General features: G+C 40.4%; 1 protein-coding gene across 4 annotated transcripts in view; it reads left to right on the plus strand.

The window, feature by feature from the left end:
• The window catches only part of fgf14 (fibroblast growth factor 14), a 117,876-nt gene extending 102,751 nt beyond the window's left edge, over positions 1–15,125 (plus strand). For all 4 annotated transcript variants that reach the window (XM_034109633.1, XM_034109638.2, XM_034109637.2 and 1 more), the window contains exons 4-5: positions 9,858–10,056; positions 11,592–15,125. In XM_034109633.1, coding sequence (XP_033965524.1) covers positions 9,858–10,056; positions 11,592–11,734 — 342 coding nt within the window. In that variant the 3' untranslated portion in view covers positions 11,735–15,125. The remainder of the gene's footprint in view (positions 1–9,857; positions 10,057–11,591) is intronic.
• Positions 15,126–15,186: the final 61 nt, after the last annotated feature.

Genomic DNA, 15,186 nt, shown 5'->3' on the forward strand with positions numbered 1-15,186 from the left:
GTTACTCCAGGGAGAATGTCCCTGTAATCGGTCATTCTAAGTCCATCCATCCATCTTCTCCCGCTTATCCGTGGTCGGGTCGCGGGTTAATTCTAAGTCGCTTTGGATAAAAGCGTCAGCTAAATGTAATGTAATGTTTCTCTTGCAAACGTTACTATGATTGTACTAATGCACATGTTTTCGTAATAACTCTCTCTCTATGTTTATTCAGACTGACCCCAGTGATCCTACAGTTTGAGTATCACACCTGATTTAATTAGTTTAGGCTGGAGTTGTTTGCTGTCTTTCATTGCAGCTTCAAATCCCATCGTAACCCACTAAAACATGATTAAGAAACACATCATTTCAAGATATCAAAAGCAAAACTGAGTAATTTAACCTTTTTTACAATTGTTTCATCTGATGGTTATGGAGAGTTGTACACTAGATGGAAAAAAAGTAATCAATGAGAACAGTTGATTGGAGAATTTGGATATCAGATACTAAATTACTTGTTTTAATATGTATATTACTATTATACCAATGATATGTATACCTGGCATAACGCTTGATTTTCTCCTTGTCTTACTACTCAAACTAAGTTGCTTGAAATGCAGTTTTCATTTTGTACTGATTAAATATGACATTCATGTTGGCCTAAAAACATTTAGTTGTCATTTACACTGATTAAATTAGTTAGTGTGTTATTTATTATTTGTATTAAAGCCAGACACCTTGTGCACATTTTGAAAATCAGATTCATGACAAAGTCCATCACTTTATTAGACTTTGCAGGTTCATCTCCCACTGAGAATAGAAGCACTTTTGTGTAGCATTTCTAAGTGTCGACTGTGTGTGTGTGTGTGTGTGTGTGTGTGTGTGTGTGTGTGTGTGTGTGTGTGTGTGTGTGTGTGTGTGTGTGTGTGTGTGTGTGTGTGTGTGTGTGTGTGTGTGTGTGTGTGTGTGTGTGTGTGTGTGTGTGTGTGTGTGTGTGTGTGTGTGTGTGTGTGTGTGTGTGTGTGTGTGTGTGTGTGTGTGTGCCAGGGGAGATGTACTGCATCAGTGTTAGAGTCTCTACCTCCTGGGAAACTTTATGGAGCACTTAAGTGCTTCTGGTGTCCAAATACCTTAAAGGTGTTAGTCCTTTTTGTCTATGTGTGCACCCTTGGGTTAAAAGGGAATTATTGCTACAACAGCTGTGTGACTGTGCACAATTAGTCTGATCGGAATACAAATGAAGCTGTACTTCATAGAGTACATTTGGCTGAAGAGTGAAGTGTGTTGGCTGACTGTTTTATGGCAGAAGAGATTACGCTTTTTCATTATCTGTAGACAGAGACGCATCATTTCATTATTCATTAAAGTAGTATGCAAAATACATTTAAAGGAATGTGGTTCAAAAGTTGAATACATTGCAAGGTCATGCAATATTAAAAAAGAAAATATATGTTGGCTTTTAATACTTGCTTTAATATACTCTAATAATTATTATTATCAGTTTTAATGTAATACCACACCAGAGGCAAATCAAACTGTCTGTCCTGCAATAGCAACAGTTTATCTGGAAGTTTGTATTTGTCTCTGTGACGTAAAAGCTCAGCCAGATACTGTCTGTCTGTCTGTCCTTTTTGTTCTATCATACTCAAAATATTCATCCAAATCTTGGTTTTAATCATATAATCACAGCGTTTGATTTTTGTTGGTTTATACACATTTAAGGAACTGGTTGCAAGTATTCAAAGACCAAAGACTTATTGTCATGTAGCAATTTGTATGCAAGACGTTTTTTATATAATGTAGTTGTCCTATCATCACACACACAAGTCATGTCATATACAGATCACTCAGGGTAGGACAAATACAAATAAAAAAGGGAAACGGTATGCTGTCTGTGTACACATCCATCCAGCTGTGTAGACATCCATCCAGCTGTGTCCCCATGACTCTTCCTCTGCTCGCTGTCTCCTCTTCCTCCTCTGGGCTGATAATCAGACAGCTCCTCTGAAGCCCCCATTGTCTGCACACACTGCCGACGTGACTCTGATACATATGAGAGCGGCTTAGCATTGTGAATGCAGCTCAGCTTTCTGGAGGTTGACCTTTTTCCATGGATTAATAGGTTTTATGCCTGCAGCATTAATAAACAATTTATTGGTTTCCACAGTAGGATAGTGAGCCGTCACTCTGCATGGTAATGTGCGTCCCCCTCCCCAGATGTGTTTGCTCTCACCTCCTTTTAGTTTACGCTATGAAATCACAATTCGTTTTGTGGTTCTTTCCAAAATTATGTTTGTTTCAGATTGACTTCCTTTGCTCGCTTGTCTTTAAAAGTCTATTCACTCTTTTTATTTCAAACTCCCACTCCCTCCATCTGTCTCATCCATTTGCCTCTTTTTCACGTGTTATTTTTCAGTGGAAACTGTATTCCTGCCCCTTCTTCTCAACCACATTAGTTCATCTATTTTTCCTTTGCCGTGCTTTTACGTGATTGTTCATCTTTTCCTTTTTGTCTTTGTCTTTTTGCCTTTTTGACTGGGGCTGATTATGTGGGGCTGAGCAGTTTTGGCCCTCACGCTGTCTGTGGCCAAGGTCAATTATGGCCTTCGTTCCCGAGCAGAGAGCCACTCATGGGGAGCGCCGGGCGGGAGACCGAGGGGGAAGAAAATCAACCGTTTGGTGCCTCGAAAGTTATTAGATTTGCCTCTGGTGTGAAAGCGCGCACTGTGTCCGAGCCTCACTCTCCTTTTGCCATGTTTCATCTATATTTTTCCCAAAATATTATTATAACTTGGGTAGAACTCTATGGCAAAAACTACCTTTTTATTTGTCTTTAGGAACACAACAGGGATGCCAAGTTGATATTAACATCAACCTACTAGGTTGTTATGTCAAACCTTTTACTAATTGCTTATTTACACATCCAACAATTGTTGACATACAAGTAACGCCTTTTAATCTCAAAAGAAAAACAATGACAGAAGGAAAGAATACGTCTTGTTTAGACGCATAAAGGAGGAACATGATAAAAAGCATTCAGCTTGTCATTGACATTTTTGACACACTTAAAATGCAATCAACACACAATGTGTCTGAATTCAGCTGCCTTCACTGCTCTGATCTTCAAATCAAGCTGATTATGGTGACTGACATTGAGCATGCTTCCACAAACAAACCACCTCCACTTGCTCTGCGTCCGTAAACAAAGAGACATTTTTTGTGCATTTGTGCGAAGGCGTTTGATTAGCCACAATTACGGCCTTGCCACCAGCTTGTATGATTAGTTTGACTCGAGGCTGTTTTGTGTGTGCCGTATAAGTAATCAGCGCTGGGCCGTTCCTGGACCGGCATAGACATGTTGTGTCTAATTACAGCAGCCAACCAACCTGCGATGACGCTCACCTGGCGAGGAAGAAGTATAATTAATTACCTCATTGAGGCAACTCAGGGAACCATGAAGGTAGAACTGTTTGCCTTCTAATCGGCTCTGCATCTGAGTTTGCTTCAGCATGTTTGAACATCCTTTCAGAGAAAAAACGGTTGTTAGGTTTAACAAATAAATCAGTGTAATTAGGACATTTGTTCGGTGTTGTTTGCTTTGAAATCACCCATTTTACAATATCAAGATGTATGTTCTGTGTACAGTACAAATATATTATGATGTCCTCTATCCACACAAGACACAGACCTCCCTTTAAGACACCTTTACCATTATAAGTAGCCTTCTGATAAGCTGATGCTTGCAGATGACACACAATGCATCTTAATGTGAGCAATAAAATGAATAACGATGGGGACAGAATCTGTGCATACTCCAGAGGGAATGTTTATTTGCATGCCAGGCAGACTCGTGCTCAGGGTTTTATCATTTAAGGCTCTGCTTTCATTGCCTCAGTCTGCTGCGTCTCCGCTCAGCTGTTGTGGCCTGCGACGGACGCAGTATTAATATCTGATCCTAATCCTTACATTTGCCAGTAGAATAGGATGTATTAATGTAATCGCTGGCGAGACATACCAAATTCAGGATGTGGGATTTACCCAACACACAGCTCACATACAACAGACCTCCACTCTGGCCTCTCTGGGCCTATTTTCACTGTTTCTCACTGAAATTGCAATGTGAGTGAAAACCTAGCTGTTGTTATGCATCATGCGTTTATGCCTTCTACTAAAAAATGCCCTTGAGTCTTCAATCAAGGATAGAGAGGGCACTTTAAATACAGTCGGGGGCTTCTCGGCTTCATTACGGTTCATCCCATTCCCAAGTGTCTCTCCGCTCCTTCCTGCTCAGCTCTGCTTTCAGCTAAATACTGTCTGGAGGATGAGCTCTGACTAGAATAATTCACCAAAGGGCTAATTAAACCATAATCATGGCATGGTGTATCCTGTGTTCAACACTGAGTATTTGGCACATAAATAACATCTTGTTAAGCTACGGTACAAGATATGTAGACTCTTCTCAACGGACGGCCATGTTGTTCAGCCTGTCCACTTCTTCGGTTTGGATGGTGATTTCTCAACATTATAATTTATTACCATGAAATTAAATACAGGTGCCCAATTCATGGTGCTCGGAGGATACATCTCAGTGACTATACTGTGCTTGTGCAGCCTCACAAAGCCGCTAGTGTGGCTGTATAGTCATTGTCAGTTTAGAGAAATCAGTTTTGAGACATTGACACAGACTACCATATTTTTAGCAAAATCTCCATCCACATTAATCAATAGGAATGAAACACAGCTGAAACAAATAAGAACAAATAGAAATACTTTCCATAAGGTTCCTTATTTTAGATCTTCTTCATTGGGGACCCTGTACGCTATGGTTGTATAATATTCTACTTTAAAAGAAGAACTAAGGTTGGAAGATGACACCAGATACAACAAAAGCATCTCAAACAATCCATACTGTATGTTGATTATTTCCGCTGAATATATTAAAGTATTCCTTATTTTGTGTCGGTCCATAATCTTCATTAAGGCTTCAAACCTTGACAGCCCACCACTTGCGGGATGCATCAGAGGATTTCCACTCGTACTGTCAGTAGTTCTGTGAGCCAGCTCAGTGTGAACTGCTCACAACAGATGTGGTGAACTCTCCATTGTGATGAGTAGGCTTTTCATTTCATTTAATTACATTTTTATTTGTCCCGCTCATGGTACGCAAAACCAAATGTACAATAATTGCCACAAAACATGACTCTACCATTGAGCGAAAAGGAGCAGGGAGAAGAATACAATCTTATGTGACCTTCCCCTTTCTAAAAAAAACAAATAAATACAAATAGATGGTCTGCCCTTCATAATAATAATAAAAAACATTTTTATTTTTTTTCAAAGCCAAACATAACAGTATCTTAGGATACTAAGAGAAACACACAAAAAAACAATTTATTTCCCACTTGACGGTTAACGGAAAGAAACAAAACAACACCAAAACATCACATGTATAAGGAAAAGAAAAGTGCAACACCCTCATCTGAGTCCTACTGGAGAAGAAGGTGGAAAGCGACACATGATGATAATAATAACAATAACAACAATAACAATGGCAATGGGACCCGCAAATACAGAGGAGACATCACATCAAATACATCAAAAACATGAAGGACCACCAGCGTACATAGACTTATTCACATTCTGCTTCATATAGTCCCATCTTTCTTAATTTATACAACTTCTTTAACTGAAAAATACATATACAATTCTTTAGATCCTTGTGTTGAGAATTCCACAATTGTACACCAACTACCGAAATACACATTTGTTTAAGAGTAGTCCTTGCATATGGATGCTTAACATTTAATTTCCTTCTGTGGTCTTCCTTGTCTGATCCAAAAACAAACAACTGTTGTAAATATGCTGGTAACATTCTGCTTTTTGCCCTGTGCATTCCTGACAGCTCAGCTATGTCTTTGAGTTTCAAGAGTCCTCTGTTGGTGTGTTCTCTTGAGTCAGCTTTATGAATTATTCTTACTGCCCTTTTCTGTAATATTGACAATGGCTTTATGTTGCTCATATACGTGTTGCCCCACGCTTCTATACAATAAATGAAAAATGGCAAAATTAGTGAACAGTACAACATCCTCAATGCCTTGTAATCTAGCAAATACTTTGCCTTGTTTAGAACAGAAATATTCCTTTGGTTTTTAACATGTGCTATGTGTGATTTCCATGTCAGGTTTTCATCCAGCGTCACACCTAAGAATCGAAATTCAGAAACCCTTTCAATAAGAACTCCATCAATGGACCGTGAAATGTTTTCATCTTTTTTTCTATTAGCAAAAACCATAAACTTCGTTTTATTCAAATTTAGGGTTAACTTATTTTCATCAAACCATCTTTTAAGTTTGACCATTTCATGTCCAATACACTTTGCTAAAATGTTTAAATCATCTCCTGAACAAAATAAATGTGTGTCGTCTGCAAACACATATTGCAATAATAATAATGTGTTATATAACATTGATTAACTTGAATTAATACACCTCGATGAATGCCTTTATTTTTAGCCTGGCAGGGTAGACAATGTGGAAATGCTTTTTATTACCCTTCTGCTTTGGAGATGAATGGGCAACAGCAGAGAGAGATGTGAAGCCTCAGTGATTATTTGTCGCCGCCAGATTGAGGTGTAATGGGGGATTCACTTGATTAGTTCCATCATTATTTTTACAAAGTTCAGAAGTTAGTCATAGGTAGATTTGTCGAAGGATCTCATTTGTGTTTTACCAATTACATTTTTTTAAATAAGGAGTCTTCCGGCAGACATGTGGGGGGGGGGAACAGAGCTGATATTACCCGTGCTGAGGTGCTGGGGTCATGCCTAACGATATATATTTTCCGACTGGAACATGAGTTAATTGACTAAACGAGTGATCCCACATCTGATGTCAAGGTTACTGTATGGCCAAGAGGAGAATGGGCAGTGTTGGGAAAGTTCACTTTCTACATGAACTAGTTCAGTTCACAGTTCACACATTTTAAAATGAACTAGTTCAGTTCATAGTTCATAATTCAAAATGTTGAACTAAAGTTCATGGTTTCAAAAATGAACTAATTTATAGTTCATAGTTCTTTTTTCAATAAGTTGCTGCGAGCTATTATTTGTCTCCTGTACGATGTTAATGGGCCATTTCAATGTTTACAATATCCTCATAGGGCCGTACAAGTTATTGACCTCTGCTTAAAAAAACTAAAATCACAACTCATTCATTTCATTCTGTGCAAAGAAAAAGCAACCTCTTAATCCAGATATCTCACCATGACTCGCGTATGCATGCACGTGCAGGGTGTGGCGACCACCAAAACAGAAATATATGGACACAAGATGTGTGCAAATGTATTTAGTTTCCTATCCATGTGAACATGATTTAAGTGGGGGGGACCCAGACCCGGCGGCAGACATACATCTCTGGGCGGGCATTTGATTTACCAGGGCGGGCCCACCACGACACTTACATTTCCCGGGAAATCTGAATTGTCAACGGGGGGGCTGTTAGATGCTCGCGATTTGTCAACGGGGGGTGGGGGGGAGGAGGGAGGCGCTCGTGAATTATTGAAAGAGAGGGGTTTTTTGGTTAAGGCTGTTGACGGTCTTATGTATGCATTTGTAACGCTGTGCCAACTTGGGCAAGCACGCAGGCAAACTTGAGCGCACACAGGGTGGAGAGGTGGAGTGAGGTTGAGCGATGGAGAGAAAGGGAGAGAGATAGAGATTGAGCGAGGCAGAGAGCCTGTGCAGCGGTCTGCTTGCGCACAGAGCAGGAGTTTGTGAGAGAGCCGGCTTGAGAGTAAATGTCTCTTCAAAATATAATTGATTGCCAGCTGACTTGCTTGCTCGTTGGTAACGTAGGCCTAACTGATTTCTTCTAATGTGCCTGCATCTGGCGCTGAGTTGCCATATTCCTTTCGTGAACCACTAGCAAGAGTAAACTAACTGACAGGCTGCTGTGCCGCATCTCACTCAAAAACCCACACGACTCAACCCAGCGAAAAAACAGTCTTGCGCGCAGCCTTTCATTCAGAATTTCCTAGCAAAATTAAAAAATGATATTAAACTAGTACACAAATAAATATTAGGACAAAGCCCTACAAATAACAACAATAAACATAATAATAAAACAATACAAATGTGGTATTCAGCCCTGATTAAAACAGCGGGCCCAAATCCTGGATGGGCGGGCCCGAATCCTGGATGGGCGGGCCCGAATCCTGGATGGGCGGGCCCGGCCCCATGGGGCCCGCCCATGACGCCGGGTCTGGGGGGACCTAACCTCCTCTAGAGGGGTCCGGGGGGCATGCTCCCCTGGGAAGATTTTTTTTTAAATGTTGAAGTTAAAAGCATCAATCTGGTGCACTTTGAGAGCAACATTAGGAGATCTATGGACACATCTCTCAACACCCAAACACAACTGTAAACAGATTTTCTTTTAATTTATGGATATTTGACAAATCACTCCCCTTTCAAACTGTATTCTTCTTTATTAATAACTGTCATATAGTATTTTATACCTGTTTACTTTATTCTCTTATTTTTTTGATAACTATAATGATCATATAAAGATGTGCCTTTACCTCACTGGTTGTAGACAAAGCTTCTTATATTCGTTAGCATAGCTAGCTAACCAGATGCTAATGATAACAACACAGTTATTGACTGTCTGATCAGTATGACAGATGAGCAGATCGCAACTGGGCTTTCAACTAAAGACACAGACACGCAGAAACTGCGGCATGTGTATGGACTTATCGGTACTGCAATTTCTGAAGTGCTGGAGTGGCGTTCTGGTGCTCTCCGTCAGAACTGCACCCCTGTCAGTCGAGACATATACCACGTGATGACACGTTAGGCTCGTGTTGTGTTCAAGGACCCTAACCTTGGCCAGGAAAAACAGGCACTCGCTTGTTTAATTTTTTTGCGGTCTAGATTTCTTTCATTTTTTTTTTTTTGCGTGTGTTTATAAATTACCTCGAGAGCCGTACCAAATTGTCTCGCGGGCCGTATACGGCCCGGAGGCCGGAGGTTCCCCACCCCTGCCGTAGAGTCTCACTCTGAGCGAGTGCTGCTGCAGCTGCTCTCGGCTTCGTCCATACTTCATTCAATGCTCGCCGGTTCCGCGGTTCCACATTGTTTCTTGTGAGGAGTCTGATATATTTAGTATATTTATATTTTAGTGCGACAGCCAGGGGTGACAGGCGCGTACGCGTCACAGGCAGCTTGCTGTTGCCAGATTGGGTGGTTTTCCGCATTATTTTGAAGCCTGTTTACGGTGTGTTTTAACTGGGTTTTCGGCTGAAAGGCATATGAAATCTGGCACACTTTTGAACGCCGTTATAATACAGTGCTGAGAATGAACGCACTTTTGAACGCCGTTATACAGTGCTGATAATGAACGCGTTCTCAATTACGTTCATCTAGCGGAAATACAGTACGTTCAGTTCACGTTCGCCCAAAATATGAACGCGTTCATGAACGATCGTTCATTGAACGCGTTCAGGTACATCACTGAGAATGGGAGTTGCATTTCACCAGAACAGGTCTAAGGCTTGGCTTGAGACATGATTATAGCGAGATCAACTCTGCAGCGTTAATCCTTTTAATGACAGGTGAAGGTATACAGTCCGTTTCACCTGCAAAGGAGTTTCTGTGCCTGCCATAACATTATCTCATACATGTGAGCATGCTTAAGAGTGGCATTTGTCCTGGTGACCTCTATGAATTATGAATCTGTTTTATTCTTGCATAATGTGAACCTTGCCTTTTTAATGCGACTCCACAGGAATGGCTACCACATGTTATATTCAAATTAAATCCTCCATGTATTGCCTAGGTGTGAACGAGCCTATTATAATCCGTCTGGTGCTTGTGTCTGTCTCTGCAGGAACTCTTTACAGCGGAGTGCAAGTTCAAAGAGTCGGTGTTTGAGAACTACTATGTGATCTACTCGTCCATGTTGTACAGACAACAGGAGTCGGGGAGAGCTTGGTTTCTAGGGCTCAATAAAGACGGCCAAGCCATGAAGGGGAATCGGGTGAAAAAAACCAAACCAGCTGCTCACTTCCTGCCCAAGCCATTAGAAGGTATGTACTGTGATTACAACTGGATAGCAACATTAAAACTGCATCGTTTGGATTAGTTGGAAAATGTTTCTGATGAGGTAGTCATACCTAATCTTAAGAGCTAATCTTTTGTTTTAGAACAAAATTATATTACAATGTTAAGGTATTCTATTTTCATTATGCATGAATACGTTGATATGTTATATTTTTATTTTCATCAACACATTTCATGCGCTGTAGTTGGCAGTACACCACTCTGCTGCTGCAAATGCTCACTAGAGCACCACTTGTACTAATCCAGGGAAAGTTAGTTCCCTTTTACTACGCTATTTCCTCGTGTTTGTGTATCATTTACTAAAACCTAAAGTGCCCAGCTGTGATATGAAATTACTGAGCCTTTAAAGAAACAAAAAATTAAATATCCTTTAATGATCTTCATTAGGAACCAATAAACTAGGGGCACATTAAGAGATGAGCAAACACGTTATTAGTTTCCACTTCTTAATGAGTTTTGTTGACATTAGGAAAAAAAGACGGAATATCACCAGATTTATCCGTCAAAGGGTCATGTGTCGCTGTGCTAGGTGGGTGAAACCCTTCCCGAACAAAACTCTGAGATTGATTTGTCATATTTAAGGAAAACAAAAGCATAGCTGACGGTTCAGGCCGTTTGAAAAAGGAGGAAGTCAGATAACAAAAAAAATAACAAAATAAATATGGTGATTGCAGTAATAAAACATTAATTTACAGATTTCAGTTTAGTTTTTACATACTCGACTCGTAGATACTCAATAGGACACACTTCTTCCTCATTTTGCCTTATTAGTACCAGAAGGGGTTTATCAGCTTTCACAGCAACACACATTGTCAGTGTAAACAACAGTGTGTCATTTCACTAAGAAACATAACCTTTAGCTGGAGACATTAATACATATCGATGTATTTGGGTGAAAAACAACCAAAACTGAAAATAACGAGCATGACTACCTTTGTCACATAACATGATGGATGTCTTAGACTATACATCTGGTACAACATCGGGAAATATCTACTGTATGTTTGAGATATTTTGGCATTGTGCTGATCCTCAGTTTTGCTGCTGTCAGCCGGGCAGCTCACTATGAAATGTTGATGGTCCAGCAGATGCCACCATCACTCTTGTCAGCTATCAGCCTGATTGCTTCCCATCACTTTACCATGGAATCTAATTGAAGTGTCCTGGCAAGACAGCTGTAGTGTAGTGGCAGTAAAGTGGAGGATAATGAGAAGCATTTCTTTTTAATTGGATCAGCACTGATAGAGACAGAAGCAGGTCAGGATGGTGAAATAATGACCAAAGGCAACAAATATGTCAGCATCTATAATTTGAGACTTTTTTTTAAGGTTTTGAGGAATTTCTGTCTGTTTTTCAACCTTTCAAAAAGTACACAACAGCAAGTATTGTTAGGGGATAGATGCCCAGTAAACAGTTTTAGACAGGTAAACTCCAGAGAAGTTGGTGTTAACATATTTTCTCTTGTCTCTTTGCCTTCTTTCCTTCTCCTCTGCTCCTCCAGTTGCCATGTACAGAGAGCCATCGTTGCATGATGTTGGAGAGACAGTGCCCAAGACAGCAGTTCCTCCCAGTAAAAGCACAACTGAGCCGGCAGTGATGAACGGAGGTAAACCTGTAAGCAAGCCTGACAAGCCCCCCACATAGCCACACCTGACTCAGTGTGAGGGGGGAGACTTGACGGAGGCAGGGCTTTTCCCGACTAGACTCCAAACCCTCTTTTTTCTGTGGGTCCGATCCATTCAAACCTTTCTTCTCTTGCTTCCTCTTCCCTTCTTCTCCTCCGCCTCGCCCTCCCTTTCTCCGGCCGTCTCATCACGGGCTCATGGATTCTGAGGCGGCTGAGTTTCTCCAGCACAGGAGGGAAGAGGATCTCTGAATATGGAATGCCTTTTAGATTCCTCTGAAACTGTGAGAATTCATGTGAATAACGCGTGTTTCACACCCACGCTAGTGGTACTTTGCTTGCTGACAGTTCATTCAAGAACCCCCCCCCCCCCCCTCCTATAATGCCCTGTTGCAGCAGTCTGTGTACCTTCAGATCTATTTTCTATACCACAGTTCACCAGCTATGTTCTGGGATAGAGACTGTATAGATAGAGTAAATAATAGGACTGTTGTCCTCTATTTTTTACCAGTATGTTCCCTTCTCCCTCTCTTTCTATCTCTAGTCACACACTTTTCTCTTTGTCAAGTAACCTAGAAAAGATAAAAAGATTTTGCAAGGGAGTTGTGTGATTTTCTAAGAAACACATTCACACAGATGTGGCATAAAAACATCCATATATACAAAGACACAATCCACATTTGTGTCTTGCCTCCAACATGCACACATACATACAGACACAAAGTTTGTTGGGAAAAAAGATGTTGCTTTTTAAGGCTGATAAAAACACGCTGGAGGCTGGCAGATAGCTCCTAATCATAGCTGATGAAGTGCTAATTACCGCCAATCAATGCGAGAACTCCCAACACACAAACACAAAACACACACGCATTTATAAACAGATGTGTGTGTGGGTGGGAGAGCGCTGTAAGGAATGGTGTATACATATCACTATCTAAGTCCCACCAGCGGTTCAGTCCGCCTTCTCTGGTAAGTAGAAACCTGAAGTCTATTTTTCTTTAATCTTATTTCAGAGCGTGGGCTCTAGGAATATCTCTAGGCCTTGTAGGCCTCTGTCCCTCACTCACTGACTTCTTTGGACTAATAGGCAAGGCTTGTGGCTTTGACCCAGATGGTCTATAACTGCAGCACTGGCAGCCATCTTATGGCAGCGTTTACCTAAAGCCAGAAAACAACATGGCTGAAAACCAGTAGGCGACATTTATCCTGGCTGCATCCCTATTTGGTTCAAACTAAAGCATGGGCAAGGTTAATATTGTGTTCTCTCTTCTAGCAGCAGTTATCAAAGAGATGGCTTATATTGTAACATTTTCACTGTATAAAACTTAGGGAAAATGACTATTATAAATCATAACTTTTTAAATGACTAGATATTGTTATTATAATTATTATTATTACGAGAGGATTTGTCTCCTAGCTCAGCATGCAGAGTCCAGTATCATCTTGGCCTATCACGTGCCTGTTTGGACTTTGATTCCCGGCATGCAAAAACAGGTTCCCAGTCCCCACTGGGCCAAAGGTGCCTCACACACCCAATACATCCATGTAGAGGACACGTAGCATTACCCATCGACAAACCACACTCAGATGTATTCATCATGAAATGACCAAAGTCTTTTTTCATCCCAAGACAAACTGATTATTTACAAGAGAACATCTGATTCAATTCATTGAAGCTTTCACTGTGATAGCATTTGTTCGGAACAAACCAACTCCGCTCAGACCCCCATGGGTCTTTGACTGATGTCATTTTAGAGAAATACGTATACCTTGAATTAATCACATGCATGTATTTTATATAAGGATTACAGTAAGGGTTTCAGTCTTCCCTCTATGTAAGCTGAAGAGTACTAAGGTTCAGTGAGAGTTGAATGGGCATGTTGAAGGCTACAGCACACACTCAAAGCTACTCTGAAGGTAACCCATTTTCTGTTTTTCGCATTTTTCTTCATGACTGTTAGCAGTTTATCAAAGCTCTATCTGATCAATGTATAACATTTGTCTTGCTTTAATGATTTCTCCTAATGGTTTAGTTAGACAAGATTTAGAATATGAAGTAGATTGTTGCTGCTGTGTGCTGCTAAAACTCATCATATTACAAAAATTGATTTGGTGAATATCATTTTCGGAGTTTATTGGGATTACACATGATCATTTGTTATTACAGCACATCAAAGCACATTAGTTAGGATTCAATAATTGTCTGTACAAAGCTGTTAACAAATATGACGTAGTATACACACAGGAGCTGAAAAACCACTGTAGTTGTGTTTGGGGATGATATTGTGTCCTCATTACAGCCAATCATCTTCGACTCTTACACTCTACATGCTGGGCTGGCTGCTGCTCCAGCCTTGCCCTCCAGATAACTGGCTCCTCTAAGGCTGACTTTATTTTTGTAAATGACCGGTGTGTAAATGTACATCTCTGATTGGATCTCTGTAGCCCACCGTTTTTTGTTTAGTCCTTATGTTTTTCTTGTATACGGGTTGTGCGTGATGTCGTGTCCTGATAGCGCTCATATTTGCTTTGTTCCCCCTCTCTTCAGATGTGTTACAAGAATATTCTAACAAATTTGGTTTCTTTGTTGCCTCTGTTATCAAACCTCTTATTTTGTGTGTTGTCCCATCTGTTGCATGGGGAGAGGATGGCATTGATGAACTGCATGTAGTAGGCTATGTCTATCGAGAACTGTTGGTATGTACCGCTAATTTTACATACATATATGCAACGAGTTTGTCTACACTATACAGTTTGTGTTTGTTGTATACAACATATACAACATATTGAATAAAAATATTTATATAAAGGTGTACTGTAATGTCAGTAACATACTTAATGCAATATAGTGTGCAGTATATTATTGCACCAGTCATCTTTTGAGGGGGCAAAGAAAACAGAAGGGTTGGCTAGTTTAAGCATGAAAAAGGCCAAAGTAGAATTTACATTAAATTTTCTTTGTGACTTCTTATCGGTCTTCTTTTCAAGCGGTGACTGAGCACTTGTGTCAATGCATCCCCTGATGCTTTTCTTTGAAGTGACATGGACATCCAGCATGCCACACCTGAACTATGTATGCCCTCTCTTGGTTTCCTCCACTTAGAATTTAACCTTGTCACTAGTGTGTGTTGAGTGAGGAGTGTCCATCATGTACCTTCAGTACAGTGTGGCTGTCATGGCAGGTTCTTTGGTTTGATTTCCCGTTGGAGAAGAATAGGCACTATTAAAATGATTTATTTTCAACAAAAAAAATATACCATTGCAAGTATGCCCATTGGAGTTATGTCATGTTATAACAAATTTGTAACCATGTATGATTAAGGTCTTCGCATTGTTTTCCATGCAAAATGTTGTGTCATGCGGCACATTAATGTTTTATTATTAAAAATAAATAAAAACCTCAAATAGTAACTCCTGCCTCGAGCTTTCCTGTGAACTGTCAGTCCGATTTTGGAACAACACCCCCCTCTGT

The sequence above is a fragment of the Pseudochaenichthys georgianus genome, chromosome 21 (assembly GCF_902827115.2).
Source record: "Pseudochaenichthys georgianus chromosome 21, fPseGeo1.2, whole genome shotgun sequence".
NCBI lineage: Eukaryota > Metazoa > Chordata > Actinopteri > Perciformes > Channichthyidae > Pseudochaenichthys > Pseudochaenichthys georgianus.